The sequence below is a fragment of the Triticum urartu genome, chromosome 1, assembly GCF_003073215.2.
Source record: "Triticum urartu cultivar G1812 chromosome 1, Tu2.1, whole genome shotgun sequence".
Taxonomy (NCBI): Eukaryota; Viridiplantae; Streptophyta; class Magnoliopsida; order Poales; family Poaceae; genus Triticum; species Triticum urartu.
Genome location: NC_053022.1, coordinates 87,191,499 through 87,210,736, shown reverse-complemented (window position 1 = coordinate 87,210,736; position 19,238 = coordinate 87,191,499). Strand labels below are relative to the sequence as shown.

The 19,238-nt window shown below is 45.5% G+C and overlaps 1 protein-coding gene across 1 annotated transcript; it reads left to right on the top strand.

The window, feature by feature from the left end:
• The first annotated feature begins 1,693 nt into the window (after positions 1–1,693).
• Positions 1,694–2,300, top strand: LOC125511327 (auxin-responsive protein SAUR71-like). The gene has a single exon (XM_048676708.1). It carries the CDS (start codon positions 1,793–1,795, stop codon positions 2,078–2,080), a length of 288 nt encoding a protein of 95 aa, XP_048532665.1. The 5' UTR covers positions 1,694–1,792; the 3' UTR covers positions 2,081–2,300.
• The last annotated feature ends 16,938 nt before the right edge of the window (positions 2,301–19,238 follow it).

Sequence of the window (19,238 nt, the reverse complement as noted above, 5' to 3'; positions counted from 1 at the left end):
AGTCACCCAGTCACGTTGTGACGTTTGGTACACCCAAAGCATTCCTACGGTATCCGGGAGTTGCACAATCTCATGGTCTAAGGAAATGATACTTGACATTAGAAAAGCTTTAGCATACGAACTACACGATCTTTGTGCTAGGCTTAGGATTGGTTCTTGTCCATCACATCATTCTCCTAATGATGTGATCCCGTTATCAACGACATCCAATGTCCATGGTCAGGAAACCGTAACCATCTATTGATCAACGAGCTAGTCAACTAGAGGCTTACTAGGGACATGATGTTGTCTATGTATCCGCACATGTATCTGAGTTTCCTATCAATACAATTCTAGCATGGATAATAAACGATTATCATGAACAAGGAAATATAATAATAACTTATTTATTATTGCCTCTAGGGCATATTTCCAACATGCAACCCACATGCATTTAGCTAGATTAAGACGGCCGTCTGGATATGGTCGGGTCTTGAGAGGGTTATAAACTTATGTGAACTGGATCGCCATGGTCTAGGTTAATTAATACGAAACCCTTTACCTACTAAAAAAAGAGATGTTATAAACCATGTGCTCCAATCTGGTGCGTATCTCACGTGCGGATGTGATGCTCATGCACACTCACCTCTTCCTTGTAGGAAAAAAAGGTTGCATAATTGCATTGTTGTTTGACTTACTGGTCAATCAAGTTATTACCAGGGGCAAAACCCTTGGAAAAAGTTGAGAAGTTCCGCTGGTTGATCATGCAATTGAGATCATTCGCTATCCCTGCTCGATAGCGTTGTCAACGTCAAATCCTATCCCACCACAGAATACCATTTTGCATCCATGTTAATTAGAACCCCCAAAGTCCACCCCCCACCTAGAAAAAGAAGAAGTTATAGGGCAGAACACAAACATACAAACATGTGGCGCCGTCTTGTAGCTGCCGGTGGTAGCTAGATTTGGTTTCAGTATTTTTGGAACTGATTAATCAACAACGAACTCATCTTCACGATGTGAGAGAGGGACTATTCTTAATCTTCAAGGTTGGTTGATTGGTACAAAATATGTAATAATTAGATCATGCATGCACATCCATATTCCAGTTGACCAGTTCTATGCGTAAATAGGAAACTCTGCGTGAGGCACTCATACACCTAGCACTAGAGTTTGTGTCATGAAAAAAACCCAGGTACATGTCTAATTCGCTCTCTGAAGGAGCATACATCTTGAGAAGCACAAGCTCTCTTATAGTCAAATTAATGTTAATTTGGAAAAAAGATCAATGTTTATGCCTGATCTAGATATATAATAATTAACTAATCCAATCTAGCGGCCGGTTCATAAACTTTGAAAAGTCTTATTCCATTAGCTATATAGCTGGGTAATTGAGGGGCAATAGTACTAGTATATTATAATGCGTGTAGCTAACCAAATTCCATGCTCATAACTTTCAACGATGCTGATGATACGATAGCCAACATGTTTGAATCCAGTGGAGATTGACCTCAACCACGACTGCTACGCCACCACAGAACAGTAATCCTTCCATCCACCCCCCCCCCCCCCCCCCCCCCCCCCCCCCCCCCCCCCCCCCCCCCCCCTCTCTCTTTCTCCTCTCTCTCTCTCTCTCTCTGATCCAATCAACCATTCCATCGCCTATAAAAGGAGAGCCAACGCCAACGCCAAGAAACACAAACACACATGTAAATTCAGATCGATCGAAATCTAACCTCTAGCTAACAGGTAACAGCTAGCTTATATATATATACTAGCTAGTATCTCCTACGTTCGTCAGCGATAAACCGCGATGAGGGAGCTGATCCGGCGGCTGAGCTTCTCGGATCGGGTGAGCGATGGCAACAACGGCGGCGTGCCGCGCGGGTGCGTGCCGGTGCTGGTGGTGGGCAACGGCGAGGAGGAATGCGAGCGGTTCGTTGTGAGGGTGGAGGCGCTGCGGCACCCGTCGCTGTCGGCGCTGCTGGAGATGGCGGCGCAGGAGTTCGGGTACAAGCAGGAGGGCATCCTCCGCGTGCCCTGCGCCGTCCACCAGTTCAGGCAGGCCCTGACCACCGCCGCCGTCTCCAAGAACTACTAATTAGTACTAATTAATTCTTAGTTAATCCATCGGTTGACTTCTTCGGGTAATTAAGGAGCGATTCCTTGGTGCTGTTGAATAGTTGACTCTCCTACACCACGTTTCTTCTCTCTTTGCCTTTTGATTTCTCTGGTTGGTCAATGACATGAGAAGGTTGCCATATGTATTGTGCACTTTGTAATGCACATTGTAATTTACGGATAGACATCCTGTCATATAAATAAAAAGTGAAATAACTGATTATTCGGTACGAGCGTGGCTATTCTACACTGACAGACATTGCATCCCCGCTACACCCATGATTGAAAACTTATCATAAAGAAATAAAAAAATCCGGAACTTTGCAGATCTGATTAGAGCAAATGTTTTAGGTGCATGCAAACTTTCGTGGCCAAATGACATCCGAGAAGCTTTGTACAAAAACAAAGTTTGTGCTCAAATATAAAATCTGAAAAGTGGGTGAAGAGCAAGAGTTTGTATTTCATTTCATATGGAGTTCATTCGTTGCTATTTCGCGATCAAACTTTGCAAGCTAGTAAAAGATTTGCTCATAAGCAATGCCAAAAAGTTTCTGATTTTTTTAAAAAGTTTCAATTTTATTTGATTTTACTGTTCATTGCGTGGGTGCATCAAACGTTGGTGCAACCACTACTTTCTCTGTTCGGCATATATGCACCTGTTTCCTTTCTAATATTGGTTCTTTTTTTGGCAGTTTTCTTATCAAATGAGAATGAGAGTGGCATGTTTACTTCTCATGATGCAGAGGCCTGAGATATACGCCACACTTTTCGTTTTTCACATTACATGTTTATTTCCATCTATTTATATATAAAAAGTAAATGATGGATTAATTAGAAGCAAGAGAATTAGTCTATCCCTAAAAAAATTAGTCTAAAAAATTCCACGTTAATCAGAAAATATTAGCCCTAGATCTGGTTGGTCTTTTAAAATTATAATCATCTAACTGTTAGATATGCGTAACATATATAGCATCGTGGTAACAGACAACAAGTCCTTAATGTGTCGTACCTTTATTTATTTTACATACATGGTAACGTGCCAGACCTGGTCTCTCACGAAAAACATTTTTTTAATAAGATGAAGGAAAAACTCACGTATCCATCAGGTAAGCACACATCTCCCACGCCCTTTTTGTAGGTACCCATCCCACGTCCTTAATCCAGGGAAGAAAAAAAAAGAGGAACTTCGTCTTTAAAAAAAGATAAAAGCAACGTACAGACTATTATTACCTAACCATAAATATCTCCCATCTCGCTCACGTCATGATGCCTACACTACAAAAAAAGACACTTCTGTGATGATACGTGTTTGTCACAGTAAGTCATGTTTTCTGTCATTGTAGGATCGAAAGTATGTCTAGATGGGGGGGGGGGGGGGGGGGTGATTAGACTACTTGACCAAATAAAAATATAGCCTTTTCCTAATTTTAGTTCTTGGCAGATTTTAGCAACATAGCACAAGTCAAGCAATCAACCTACACATGCAATTCTAAGAGTATAGCAGCGGAATGTAAAACAATTGCATATGAAGGTAAAGGGATGAGTTTGATGGAGCAAACGCAATGTTGACACGGAGATTTTGGCGTGGTTCCGATAGGTGGTGCTATCGTACATCCACGTTGATGGAGACTTCAACCCACGAAGGGTAACGGTTGCGCGAGTCCACGGAGGGCTCCACCCACGAAGGGTCCACGAAGAAGCAACCTTGTCTATCCCACCATGGCCATCGCCCACGAAGGACTTGCCTCACTAGAGTAGATCTTCACGAAGTAGGCGATCTCCTTGCCCTTACAAACTCCTTGGTTCAACTCCACAATCTTGTCGGAGGCTCCCAAGTGACACCTAGCCAATCTAGGAGACACCACTCTCCAAGAAGTAACAAATGATGTGTTGAAGATGGACTCCTTGCTCTTTGTGCTTCAAATGATAGTCTCCCCAACACTCAACTCTCTCTCATAGGATTGGATTTGGTAGAAAGAAGATTTGAGTGGAAAGCAATTTGGGGAAGTCTAGAGATCAAGATTTATGTGGTTGGAATGGAATATCTTGACCTCAACACAAGTGTAGGTGGTTCTCTCTCAGAAAATATGTATAGGAAGTGTAGGCATGTTCTGATGGCTCTCTCCATGAATGAAGAGTGGGTGGAGAGGTATTTATAGCCTCCACACAAAATCTAACCGTTACACACAAATCACCAAACTCGGTGGGACCAAATCATGAAACTCGGTCAGATCGATTTAGTTCAAAATGTGAACGTTAGGATTCTCGGTGGGACCGACATGTCAACTCGGTGGGACCGACATGTCAACTCGGTGGGACCGATTTCGTTAGGGTTAGGGCATAACGTAATCTCGGTGAGACCGATTACACAAACTCGGTGAGACCGATTTTGGTAATGGACTAACAGAGAGTTGGCCAGGCAAACTCGGTGGGACCGATTCGCTCATCTCGGTTGGACCGAAGTGTTACGAAAGGGAAATAGAGAGTTTACATTGCAATCTTGGTGGGACCGATCGCTCATCTCGGTTTGACCGAAATGTTACGAAGGGAAACAGAGAGATTACAATCCCATCTCGGTGAGACCGAGATCCCTATCAGTGAGACCGAAAAGACTAGGGTTTCTGGCAGTGGCTATGTCAACTGAACTCGGTTGCGCCGGATAGAAAGAATCAGTGGGGCCAAGTTGGATATTTGGTGTGGAACATATGTGGATATGAGAAAGTAGTGGAGGTTTTTGGAGCATATCACTAAGCATTTTGAGCAAGCACCTCATTAAGCAACACCTCATCCCTTCTTAATAGTATTGGCTTTTCCTATAGACTCAATGTGATCTTGGATCACTAAAATAGAAAATGTAGAGTCTTGTGCTTTGAGCTTGAGCCAATCTTTTATCCTTAGCATTTTGAGGGGTCCACTTTCTAATCCATGCCATGCCAACCATTGAGCTTTCCTAAAATATTCATCTTGGAATAGCATTAGCTCAATGAGCTATATGTTGTTAGGAATTACCAAAACCACCCAGGGATAGTTGCACTTTCAGTCATGCATGTACATCCATGACAATTTTATGATAGAATCAAGATAGTCATATCTGTGCTATCGTACAAGTGTTCCATGACATTACCAAAATTATCATCACAGAAATGTCCACTTTCATGACGATAAATTGCGCGTCATAGAAGTTCTTTTGTCAAGGGTGACCGACACGTGGCATCGACCGTAACGGGTCGCCGTTAAGCTATCGGGTCCGGTTTTGGATCCGAGAACCCGTTAACAACCCGGACCAATGGGGATTTTCCATGTGTAAAATTCTTATTGGCCGGAGGAAACACGTGTTGGCTCAACATTCGGACAAATGTCATCCACTCATTGGACATTAGGCGCCTATGATACGTCGACACGTGGCATGGCCCAACAGAGGCCCATTCCGATGAAAAGGCCGGCTCAGCTAAAGGCCCACCATGTTTTTTCAGACACTTGTGGGCTGGCCCATTAACAGCCTGCCATCTTTTGGGCCAAAATGAGGCCCATAGCAGATCAGGCCCGTTCACATCCTGCCGTGTTTTGGGCCAAATTACGGCCCATATCGGATCAGGCCCGTTAACATGCCACTATTCTTTTGGGCCCATTCTAAGACAGGTTTGTATTTCAACCTGTTAAATGCCCGTTAACCAGTTCGGCCCGATAATAGTTTCGGCCTGTTAGCGGCCTGTGGTGCATCTGGGACACTGTCGGCCCGGTTTAACTTTAGGCCCTTTAACGACCCATGCAAAAACTGGGCTATTTCTTGCCCGAAGTAACTTTAGGCCTCTTAACGGCCCGTAGTCTTCGTGGATAAATTTCAGCCCAACAGGCCTATCGGCCTGTTAATGGCCCGTGGAATAGTTGGGCCTAATTACAGCCCGCGTTGAATCAGGCCTGCTTACAGCCCATCTGATAATGGCCCATGACACTTTTGGACCTATGGCCCGCATGGATACCAACCTGCTTAAAGCCCATAATTTTATTGGGCCAAACTGGCCCAAGATATATTTTGGCCTGTTAACTGCTCGTCCTATTTGGGCCAAACACGGGCCTTAGGAAGTTTTGGCATGTATTGGCCCATGAATTTTTCGGCCCAATGCTGGACCAATCTAGGTTTTAGCCTGTTAAAAGCCCATGGTATTCTCTGGCCCAGCTGGCTAGAACTTTACTTGGCCTGTTAAAGGCGGGAAACTACTATTGGTTTAGATCTGCTAATGGCCCAAGATGATTATAGGCCCACGTTTTGGCCCATATGAGTAACGAGCCGGCCTGAAGACCGACAACAATAAGATCCACCGAACCTTCCGGCCCAAATTACAGCATACCGACCAAAGAATAAACCTAGACTATACAATAACAAAATTACGACATATTACATCCATTGGGAATCAAAGTTCGCTACCAGTGATAATAAAGCGCAACGTGACCGCGGATTACATATACTGGGCATCAATGGTCGCCACCAGTGCATATAAACGCGCCGACAAAAGAATATACAAAATTGAGAGCATTTCAGAAGGCACTAGGCCTTTACAGGACGGGCCCCGCAAGTAGCCGAACAAGATGATGAGACCTCAGTTGTGTCAACGATAGATGCTCCATCCCTAGCTGTATGGCACGATAGTGCGCATGTCAGTCCGCTGACATCTTCTTTGCATCTTTGACTTCAAGTCAGAGCTGAGCTGAAGCAATCCTTTCCGCTTTAAGTTGAGACTGAAGCAGTCGGACTGATTGAGGCAGTGACTGCATAGAAGTTGTCTCACACCTGCTAGTGAGTAGCTTCAACTCACTGTCTTCATCAAGACAGGACCTTGGGGTCATCTCGCTATCCTCAATATGATTTGGCTCACTATCTTCCCTAAAGTTCTGCCTGGCATAAGAGATACGACTCTGAAAGAGAAACAAGGAGACACGTAACATGTTTCACAATTATATAAGCAAATAAATGGATCTGTTCTGCATAAGGAACATGTTTTTACAACTACAATTTAAAACCAGTAGTTGTTACAAACATCCAATCAGATGTAAACAGCAAAGTAAACAATAGTGGAGGAAATGATGCCTACCCAACTCTATACTAGAACAAAGTTTGAAGGCTTGAGAAGGACGAACTTACATTACATGTTAACACGGGCTGGACAAAGCCCATCTCCATTTTAATGGAAGGATAATTCGACAAATTCCTCAAAGAAAATTCTTTATAAGCGTTGACATTTTTCTACATTTTGCAAAGAGCAAATATAGATCAAATAATATTGGAAGAAACAGAGGATAATGAAGCTCAGGTGCAGACTGATTATACATAATCAAATAGCAATTAATTAAGTACAGGGTTACAAGGCAAAAGGTACTGACAAGAGGAATGCAGACATCAACGTGTGTAGTGACATTGGCTTTATTCAACATTTTGGTAAGAGTAAATGTAGATATGATAATTTGGAGAAAGTGGAGGGAAGGGCAGATAAGATGCAGAGTAATGCTAGACAATCAACTATCTCGCGATGCAAGTACAGTAATACCACCACCATCTGTTATTAATTTTCGCTCAAATGGATGTATCTAGCACTATTAAGTTCTAAATACATCCAATTTATCAACAATTAATTCGATACAGAGGGAGTACATGACAACAGGTACATACATGAGCAATCCAAAATTTTGTAACCATTGTGTCAATTCTACATTTATCTAAGAGTAAATATAGATCTTATAATTTCAAGCAAAGGGAGGATAAGGAAGCGGATATTTACAGTGATGCTACATAATCAAACAACAATGAGTGTACGTATGTTGGCAAAGGGCAAGAGGTACTGACAAGAGCAATGCAGAGCCCAGTATTGTTGTGAGATCCTATGATCCTTTGAGCAAGGAGCTTCATTTGAAATTAGTTTTCATACAAGAGAGAAGGTAAGGCACATGCAGAAACTTAGGAGTTCAAATTTTGAATTGATATCATAGACAGTAACTGACACTGGGTTGTTAGCAATTCTAATAGGGGTTTGGTCAGTGGAGTAGGGGTAGAGTGTGGTACAGTTGGGCCTGTGTTTTCTGTGGCTGCTGATCTATCTGATTTATCAGGTATCACTACCTTTTCCAAATACCTAGTTTTTACTCCTTGAGGATCTGCAGTCACCCTCTTCCTTTTGGACATCTATTACGAAAGAACAACATTTGACTGAAAAAACATAGTATGATGACACATGGAATAGGTATGGCATATACTCATATATGATGCTTAAACTAAGCAGATGGTGTAACAAAGTAGAAGTAATGCAAGAGGTCAGATGCAAAATATGTGCGACCAATACAACCTTGCCAAGTTAGAGCAAGCACCTTGATGGGTGAATAAGATAGGCCATCCTCCACCATGCCAAGTTTGTTAGCCAGTGGATTGTTCCACGATATTCCTCTCATGCACCCATTCTCATATTCATTTTGATAATGTCCAGTACCTCACATGCATGAAAACATCAAAACAAGTGAGATTATCTTTGTAATGCAGAAGTGATTCTAATCCAACACTGCCTCCCTGTAAACCCCTTTGTGCTATCTCTGCAATTCTTCTAAGAGATGCCATGCATACCGTAACTTCGTGTGTGCATTAATATAATGTGGCCTACGACTCGAAATATGAGAGCTCCAGAAGTGATGATACTTCGCAGATGAGAGCTTCAACATATAGTAAAGAAGAGCAAGTCAACCTGACCTGGCAGATTCAAAATATACTAAGGGAGAACAACTCGACCTGACCAGTCGACCGCAAATATCTCTACTACTCTTCCCAACAAGGAACATACTTATTAAAGAAGAGAAGAGGATCATCTTAAATAAGAGCAGAAGAGCAAGCAGATTGAAGATATTACAAGTCTTTCTATACAATGCCAGTTGCCCACCCATGATGAACCAGAGCGCACAGAGAAATAATATTCCTTCCGGTATCTCCATATGTGGCTCACATGCATTTCGAAACTAAAGTAGGAACATTTAGCTGACCAATTAAACATCTCTCAGTTTTACTAATATCAGATTTGAATTTGTACAACTAAGCTTGTTTAGCTCAATGGGTGGAGAAGTGCTATTACGACACGAACCACGTAGGCTAATCGTGGTGGTCATCATAAAATGGGGAAACCGTAAGCATGATGAGTATAGTGTTGACCGTGGCAGTGGGATGGCAGATCTGAAGCTGCAAACCACGCAAAGGGTAGTTAGAAACCGATCTTTGCTTTGAAATAAGAACTAAGATTTGGTATGGACAAGAAAGTACAGTCAACAAGTGACAAAGAAATGCAATTCTGCTGTCTCTCTATATGTCACGACATGCATTTGGAAACTCAAGTGGGACCCTTAGCTAACCAATTAAATGTGTCTGTTAACTAATATCAGTATCATATCACAATCATATTTGAACAACTATGCCCTGTGTTGTTTAGCTTGATGGGTGGAATCATGCTAGTACGACAGAAAGCACCTACACAGATCATAGTAGAGTAGATAAAAGGGGAAAACCCTAAGCATCAAGTGTAAAATCAGGAAAGTGAAACTAGCTGGACCAGTGGGTGGCGCACATGCTTTTCGAAACGAATATAGGAACATTAGGTGACCAATTAAACGTTCTCTGTTTTAGTAATATGAGCATCATATCAGATTCGTATTTCAACACCTAAGCTTTGGAATTATGAGTGGCATGTTGTTTTGCTTGATGGGTTGAGGTCTTGAGGAGCAGTGCTAGCATGACACGAAGCACCTATGATGATGGTAGTGAATATAAAGGGGGAAAACCATAAGATTTACAAGTATAGTGACCGTGCCATGGCGGATCTGAAGGTGCAAACCGGACAAAGCTACTTCACAACCAATGTTTGCTTTCAACTAGCCACTATGATTTCGTACGGACAAGAAAAGTACAGTAAACAATTTACGATCTATTTTCTGGGTGATATCAATTACTTAAGCACATATGGAAGAGTACCACCTCTCTTGTGACGTCGTGTAGGCCCCTGCTGATACGTTGAGGGTGCTGCAGGTACGATGGCTATCGGCGGTGGGGAAGAAGACTTTAGACGACAGACGGCCGGGTCGGGGGATAAATCTTGTTGCCGTGGACGAGGCGGTCATAGGAGCGGCAATGGAAAGGTGGACGACGACGCCGATGAAGCAAGAGGACGCGATGAAAGGATCCTGGTCCGGTGCCGTGGATGAGAGACGTCCATATGTTGCGGTGTACAATGAGGTAGCGGCTCCGGCAAGGTGGAGGATGGGGTGACGGACGGAGGAGGCTGGCCGCAGTGGGGAGGTTGTTGTGGCGCCGGCGGTGTATGAATGGGGAAATGGAGGGGGGGGGGGTGAGGGAGTCCTGGACTAAGGGGTCCTCGGGGGTCCGGCCTGTTAGCCATGGGCCGGACTAATGGTCTGTAAAGATACGAAGACTGAAGACTGCACCCGTGTCCGGATGGGACTCTCCTTGGCATGAAAGGCAAGCTTGGCGACCGGATATGTATATTCCTTTCTTTGTAACCGACCTTGTGTAACCCTAGATCCCTCCCCGTGTCTATATAAACCGGAGGGCTAGGTCCATAGATAGACCGAATACTCATTATCATAGCCAGACAAGCTAGACCTCTAGGGTTTAGCCATTACGATCTCGAGGTAGATCAACTCTTGTAATACTCATATTCATCAATATCAATCAAGCAGGACGTAGGGTATTACCTCCATAGAGAGGGCCCGAACCTAGGTAAACATCGTGTCCCTTGTCTCCTGTTACCATCGACCTTAGATGCACAGTTCGGGACCCCCCTACCCGAGATCCACCGGTTTTGACACCGACATTGGTGCTTTCATTGAGAGTTCCACTGTGCTGTCGCCAAAAGGTTTGATGGGCCCTTCAATCGTCGATAGTGACACTGTCCAAGGAGAAACTTTCCTCCCTGGACAGATTTTCGTGTTCGGCGGCTTCGCACTACAGGCCAACTCGTGTGGCCACCTGGAGCAGATAGATAGCTACGCCCTGGCCATCAGATCAGATTTGGGAGCTTGAACTACGTTGCGGACATCCATGGAGATTTGATCTTCGCCGGATTCGAGACCGTGGCTGCCACCCCCGGTCACCCCGATGATCATGACCTAAATCTGTAATCAGACCGCATCCAGGAGATCGCCCCTGTAACTGCTCTGGCCTTAGAGCTGGAGCAGATTGCGCCATCCGAAGATGGGAGGACCAACCCCACCACAGAGGCCACATATTCCATGGCGTTGGATCCGCACATAGACTTAACCTCTCACGACGTCCTGGTCACCGGAACTCCAGACTCGTCTCCGGCCGTAAGTTCCGAACCACGTGAGCCCGCGGACGCCGAACTTGATCGTTTATCGATCTTCGAGTTTAGCGCCGCAGATATCTTCCAGCACTCGCCTTTGGGCGATGTGCCAAACTCATTAAAAACACATCCTTGGCAGAGGACTCACAGCTGAACTATATCCGGTTCAAACTAGGGGCTGATGGTGGAGAATTTTGCTTCCCACCCGCCACCCACTTCATAGCCACGGTCGAGGATTTGACTGAAACACTTGATTACGACTCCGAGGACATCGACGGTATGGATGACGATGCCGAAGAAGAAGAGGCCCAGAACCCGGACGCTGGACGGCCACTTCCTCGTACGATGTATACATGGTGGATGCACCAAAGGAGAACATCGGCGATAACAAGGAAGATCCAGCTGAGGATAAACCTTCCGACATACAATCCAAGCGCCAGCGTCAGCGGCGCCGCTCTAATTCACGCCACAGTAAAGACAGCAACACCGGCACTGGAGAAGATAACACTCTGGATGGTGCCGAAGACAATGAAGACCCCGTTGAAACAGCTAATGAGCAAGATGAATGGGAAGATGGGCAGGCTAGCCCTGGTAAGCAAGCCACGCACGAAGACTCAGAGGACGGAAGTTATCTTCCACTCTCCAAGGATGAGGTGAGCCTTGGCACCGACGATTTCATCGTGCCCGAGGAACCTCTTGAGCAGGAGCGCTTCAAGCGCCAGCTAATTTCTACTGCAAGGAGCCCGAAAAAGCAGCAGCAGCAGCTTCAAGCTAACCAAGATCTTCTCAATGATAAATGGACTGATGTCCTAGCAGCCGAAGAATACGGCCTCAAGCGCCCAACCAAAAGCTACCCAAAGCGCAAATTGCTACCTCAGTTTGACGAGGAGGCGCCGGAATACATACCTCCATCGTACAATGCGGCTGACCGACCACCACGTGGCCGAGACAAAACGACAACTCACGCCGAACACCAGCCAGCCCCGCCTCATCGCACAGGCAGAGGTAAATTAGCCCACGGTCATCCATATGACCTCGGGCAAAGCCTGAACAATAAAGCAGGACATACTAGATCAATCTATGGATCGTGAGGACGTGCCTCGACACACGACGACAACCACCTGTTCGAACGTGACAAACTTAGTCATGCGCGGGCTGAAAACCGCAAACGGACTCCACGAGAGCTACATCGTGATACGACCCGATATAGAGGTGCCGCACACCCTCATTGCTTCACTAATGAGGTCCTGGATCATGAATTCCCAGAAGGGTCCAAACCCGTGAATATAGAATCATACGATGGAACCACGGACCCCGCGGTGTGGATCGAAGACTTCATTCTCCACATTCATATGGCCCGCGCGATGACCTCCATGCCATTAAATACCTCCCTTTAAAACTCAAGGGGCCAGCTCGGCACTGGCTCAACAGTCTGCCTGCAAATTCTATTGGCAGCTGGGAGGACTTGGAAGAGGCCTTCCTCGATAACTTCCAAGGTACATATGTTCGACCTCCGGACGCTGATGACTTAAGCCATATAGTTCAACAGCCTGGAGAGTCCGCAGGAAATTTTGGACTAGGTTCTTAACTAAAAAGAACCAAATCGTCGATTGTCCGGATGCTGAAGCCCTGATGACTACTACAAAACCTTCTTCTTGTAGACGTTGTTGGGCCTCCAAGTGCAGAGGTTTGTAGGACAGTAGCAAATTTCCCTCAAGTGGATGACCTAAGGTTTATCAATTCGTGGGAGGCGTAGGATGAAGATGGTCTCTCTCAAGCAACCCTGCAACCAAATAACAAAGAGTCTCTTGTGTCCCCAACACACCCAATACAATGGTAAATTGTATAGGTGCACTAGTTCGGCGAAGAGATGGTGAAACAAGTGGTATATGGATGGTAGATAAAGGTATTTGTAATCTGAAAATATAAAAACAGCAAGGTAACTAATGATAAAAGTGAGCGTAAACAGTATTGCAATGCTAGGAAACAAGGCCTAGGGTTCATACTTTCGCTAGTGTAAGTTCCCTCAACAATACTAACATAATTGGATCACATAACTATCCCTCAACATGCAACAAAGAGTCACTCCAAAGTCACTAATAGCGGAGAACAAATGAAGAGATTATGGTAGGGTACGAAACCACCTCAAAGTTATTCTTTCCAATCAATCCATTGGGCTATTCCTATAAGTGTCACAAACAGCCCTAGAGTTCGTACTAGAATAACACCTTAAGATACAAATCAACCAAAACCCTAATGTCACCTAGATACTCCAATGTCACCTCAAGTATCCGTTGGGTATGATTATACGATATGCATCACACAATCTCAGATTCACCTATTCAACCAACACAAAGGACCTCAAAGAGTGCCCCAAAGTTTCTACCAGATAATCACGACGAAAACGTGTGCCAACCCCTATGCATAGGTTCATGGGCGGAACCCGCAAGTTGATCACCAAAACATACATCAAGTGAATCACGTGATATCCCATTGTCACCACAGATATCCATGGCAAGACATACATCAAGTGTTCTCAAATATTTAAAGACTCAATCCTATAAGCTAACTTCAAAGGGGAAACTCGATTCATTACAAGATAGAAGAGGGGGAGGAGAAACATAAGATCCAACTATAATAGCAAAGCTCGCGTTACATCAAGATCGTATCACCTCAAGAACACGAGAGAGAGAGAGAGAGATCAAACACATAGCTACTGGTACATACTGTAACGCCCCGTGACCGATGTGCCAGGTGTCCTCCAGTTATTCGCTGTTGTTGCCTTGTCATTGCTTGCGTGTCATGCATTGCATATCATGTCATCATGTGCATTTCATTTGCATACATGTTCGTGTCATGCATCCGAGCATTTTCCCCGTTATCCGTTTTGCAATCCGGCGCTCCTATGTCACCCGGTGTCCCTTTCTACCTCTTTTCATGTGCGGGTGTTAAACATTTTCGGATTGGACCGAGACTTGCCATGCGGCCTCGGTTTACTACCCGTAGACCGCCTGTCAAGTTTCGTGCCATTTGGACTTCATTTGATACTCCAACGGTTAACCGAGGGACTGAAAAGGCCTCGTGTGTGTTGCAGCCCAACACCCCTTCAAAGTGGCCCAAAACCCACCAAAACCCCCTCCATCATCTCGGTCGTTCGATCACGATCGCGTGGCCGAAAACCGCACCTCATTTGGAGCTTCCTAGCTCCCTCTACCTCTATTAATAGACCCCTTCATTTTCGTTTTCGGATCTTTTCCCCGAAACCCTAAAACTCCTCCCTCAGCGCCGCCGGACATGTCCGTCTCGCCGGCGGACGCGTCCACCCCGTCGCCACGACCAACCGGGAGGCGACACGTCATCACCGCCGTCCGTCGCGCCCAATCCCGCAGCGCCAAGTGTCACCGCCGCCTTCCACCACCGCGCAGCCCACGGGGCCCAGATCCGGCCCGCGCGGGCCCGGTCACTGCCGCCGTCACCCGCAGGCGTGCGCCCGTCCCCGCCGCCTCGCCTCTCGCCGTGGACGCCGTGCGCCGCCACCTCGACCCTCGTCGCCGGCCTCCTCCCTCGTCGTCGGACCGCCTCCAACTCCTTGCCGCCGAACCTCCCCGGCTCGTCGTTCTTCGCCGCCGACCACCTCCGAGGCCGGATCTGGAGGAGTCAAGCCCGGATCTGCACTCTGAACCCTCCGCCGCACCCATTCCCGGCCTCCCTCGTCCTCCCATGCCTCGCCGTCGCCTCGCTCCGTCGCCGGAGTTCTGCTACGCCGCCGCCGCCGCCATGGCTGTGCTCGGGGTCGAGCGGGAGGAGCCCTGCCTTGCCCCGTTGACCTATCACATGGGCCGGCCCAGCTCCCTGGCCCAGCGCAGCGCGCCAGAGCCGGCCCAGCTCTAGATCCGGTCCGTTGACTTTTTCGCGGGGTAAAAATCTCACCAAGTCCCCAGATCCCAGTTATTTTATGCATTTTGCATCGCATCATAACTCCCTCATCGTAGCTCTGATTTTTGCATTTAGCATATCAAAATGTTCGTCTCGACGAGTACATCATTTCATCTCATTGCATCATTTTAATTTGAGCTTATCTTGATGCCCGTAATGCTACTGGAAGATGGCTATGTGATGAATATGTCAGATCTGTTTCAACAAATGGCCATTTGTCATTTTTGCCATGATTAATGTGTGCATGCTTTGATCCTGACCTCTACATGTGTTTTGTAGAATGCAATGCCATCTTTGCAGAGGTGTATGCCATGTATATTTTGTGATATTTGTGGTGACTAGCACAAGCTTGCAAAGTAGCGTAATCGTTGATGCTGATTTCAGGGACTTAGAATTTCACTAAGTCCTTGTCCTGATTTTGTTGTTATGCCATATGTTCATGTTGTTTACTTGTGATCCGTGCCTCTTTTGAGGATGATCAGTAAGGATGTTTTGTTAATATTGTGGTGCTCTATCCATCCATGTCTTTGTTTGCATTTATGGAGCAACCTAGCTTGAGTCAATCGAGCTCTACTTTTGCTATAAAATGTTCCTGGCAGATTGTTAACATGTTTAGCGATTTTGCCAAGGTTGTTACTATTGATCCGTGCAGGCTATGATGTTGTTATTGCCATGTCTAGCTTCTATGACATGTCTTCTTGATGGGTGTATTCTTATTTGGTCATGCCATGCTTTGTAGTGAGTGCATCGAGCTCGTAAACATGCCTACTTGTTAATCTGTTTTGCATGCTCCAGTTTTTCACTAAGTCTATATCTGTTTATGTTTTTGCTATGTTCACATGCTTGCAATTGTATTTTCTGATCCCTTTTGGCTCATGGTCACTAAGGGACTTTTTTTACATGCTTTGAGTAGCTTCATGCCATGCCTTGCTTTGCCATGATATGTTCCTGTAGCATGTAATTATCATGCTCTAAAGATTGCTTCCTGATGATAAATTCCAGACTTGTGTTAATTTCACTAAGTCTGTAACCTGTTATCATTTGAGCTTTTTGCCATGCTTGTTTGAACCTGTTATTGAGTGAATTAGATGTAGCTTAGTGTTCATCTTTTGTCAAGCATCTTGAGTGGATCCCTGCCATGTATTTTGTTGTCATGTTTGAGTGCTGTAGCATATTTAACTTGATACATGTAGATGGTCACTTGCTGTTTATCGTAGACCGGTGCCATATTTGTTTGCCTTCCATTTCCAAACCGTGCATCCGATTCTAGTGATCTTTATATCGATTTCAACCGAAATAAACCCCTCTTTCCAGTGGCACTCTTGGATTTCCAAGTTGAGGCCAGGTTCAATCATTCCTTTCCAAATCATGCATATGCATCACATACCGCATCCTGCATATCATGCTATGTTCATGTGTTGGTTGTTTACTATGTTGTGTGCTTCTTTCCGGTGTTGCTTCTTCGGGTTGGTTCTGATAACGTCGCGTTTGTGAGGACCCGTTCGACTATGTCCGTTTGTCTTCTTCATGGACTCGTTCTTCTTCCTTGCTGGATTTCAGGCAAGATGACCATACCCTCGAAATCACTTCTATCTTTGCTTGCTTAGTTGCTCGCTCTTTTGCTATGCCTATGCTGCGATACCTACCACTTGCTTATCATACCTCACATATTGTTAAGCCAAGCCTGTAACCACCTTGTCTAGCAAACCGTTGTTTGGCTATGTTACCGCTTTGCTCAGCCCCTCTTATAGCGTTGTTAGTTGCAGGTGAAGATTGGAACTTGTTCCATGTTTGGAACATGGATATTTTGTTGGGATATCACAATATCTCTTATTTAATTAATGCATCTATATACTTGGTAAAGGGTGGAAGGCTCGGCCTTATGCCTGGTGTTTTGTTCCACTCTTGCCGCCCTAGTTTCCGTCATACTGGTGTTATGTTCCTTGATTTTGCGTTCCTTACACGGTTGGGTTATAATGGGAACCCCTTGACAGTTCGCCTTGAATAAAACTCCTCCAACAAGGCCCAACATTGGTTTTACCATTTGCCACCTAGCCTTTTCTTTCCCTTGGGTTTTGCAGACTCAAGGGTCATCTTTATTTTAACCCCCCCGGGCCAGTGCTCCTCTGAGTGTTGGTCCAAACTAGAGTCCTTTGCAGCGCCCCCTCAGGGAAACTCGAGGTTTGGTTTTAGCTGTACGGAGCACTCATCCGGTGTGCCCTGAGAACGAGATATGTGCAGCTCCTATCGGGATTTGTCGGCACATCTGGGTGGCTTTGCTGATCTTGTTTTACCATTGTCGAAATGTCTTGTAACTGGGATGCCGAGTCTGATCGGGTCTTCTTGGGAGAAAGAATATCCTTCGTTGACCGTGAGAGCTTGTGATGGGCTAAGTTGGGACACCCCTGCAGGGTTTTGAACTTTCGAAAGCCGTGCCCACGGTTATGGGCAGATGGGAATTTGTTAATGTTTGGTTGTAGATAACATTAAACTTAACTTAATTGAAATACATCAACCGCGTGTGTAACCATGATGGTCTCTTCTCGGCGGAGTCCGGGAAGTGAACACGGTGTTGGAGTAATGCTTGACGTAGGTTGTTCTAGGATCACTTCTTGATCATAGTTGTTCGACCGTGCTTTTGCCTTTCTCTTCTCGCTCTCTTTTGCGAATAGGTTAGCCACCATATATACTAGTCGCTTGCTGCAGCTCCACATCATACCTTACCTTACCATAAGCTTAAATAGTATTGATCGCGAGGGTGTGAGATTGCTGAGTCCCCGTGACTCACAGATACTTCCAAAACCAGTTTGCAGGTGCCGATGTTACCAAACAGGTGACGGAACCAAGCTCAAGGAGGAGCTATATGAAGATCTTGTCCTTTGTGTTGTTTCATTCTAGTCGATCAGTAGTGGAGCCCGGTTGGGACGATCGGGGATCTGTGTAGCATTTGGGGTAGTCTTCTTTTATTTTGGGTTCCGTAGTCGGACCTTGTGTGTATCTGGATGATGAAATGCTTTATTCATGTAATTGTGTGAAGTGGCGATTCTAAGCCAACTATGTATCTCTTTCCCTTATGTATTACATGGGTTGTGTGAAGATTACCTCACTTGCGACATTGCTTTCAACGCGGTTATGCCTCTAAGTCGTGCTTTGACACGTGGGAGATATAGCCGCATCAAGGGCGTTACACATACCCTCAGCCCCGAGGGAGAACTACTCCCTCCTCGTCATGGAGAGCACAGGGATGATGAAGCTGGCCACAGGAGAAGGATTGCCCCCTCCGGCAGGGTGCCGGAACGGGTCTAGATTGGTTTTCGGTGGCTACGGAGGCTTCTGGCGGCGGAACTCCCGATCTATTGTGTGTTCTGGAAGTTTTAGGGTACGAAGATATATATGGGTGCAGGAAGTCCGTCGGAGGAGCTACGGGGGCCCCACGAGGCAGGGGCGCGCCCTAGGGGGGGGCGCCCCCCACCCTCGTGAGCACCTCTCGTATCTCCTGACATGGAGTCCAAGTCTATCCGGTGGCTTTCGTTCCAAAAATAACTTCTCCAGTTGATTTCGTTTCGTTTCGACTCCGTTTGATATTCCTTTTCTTCGAAACACTGAAATAGGCATAAAACAGCAAATCTGGGCTGGGCCTCCGGTTAATAGGTTAGTCCCAAAAATAATATAAAAGTGGAAAATAAAGCCCAATATTGCCCAAAACAGTAGATAATATAGCATGGAGCAATCAAAAATTATAGATACGTTGGAGACGTATCAAGCATCCCCAAGCTTAATTCCTGCTCGTCCTCGAGTAGGTAAATGATAAAAAGATAATTTTTGATGTGGAATGCTAGTTGGCATAATTTCAATGTA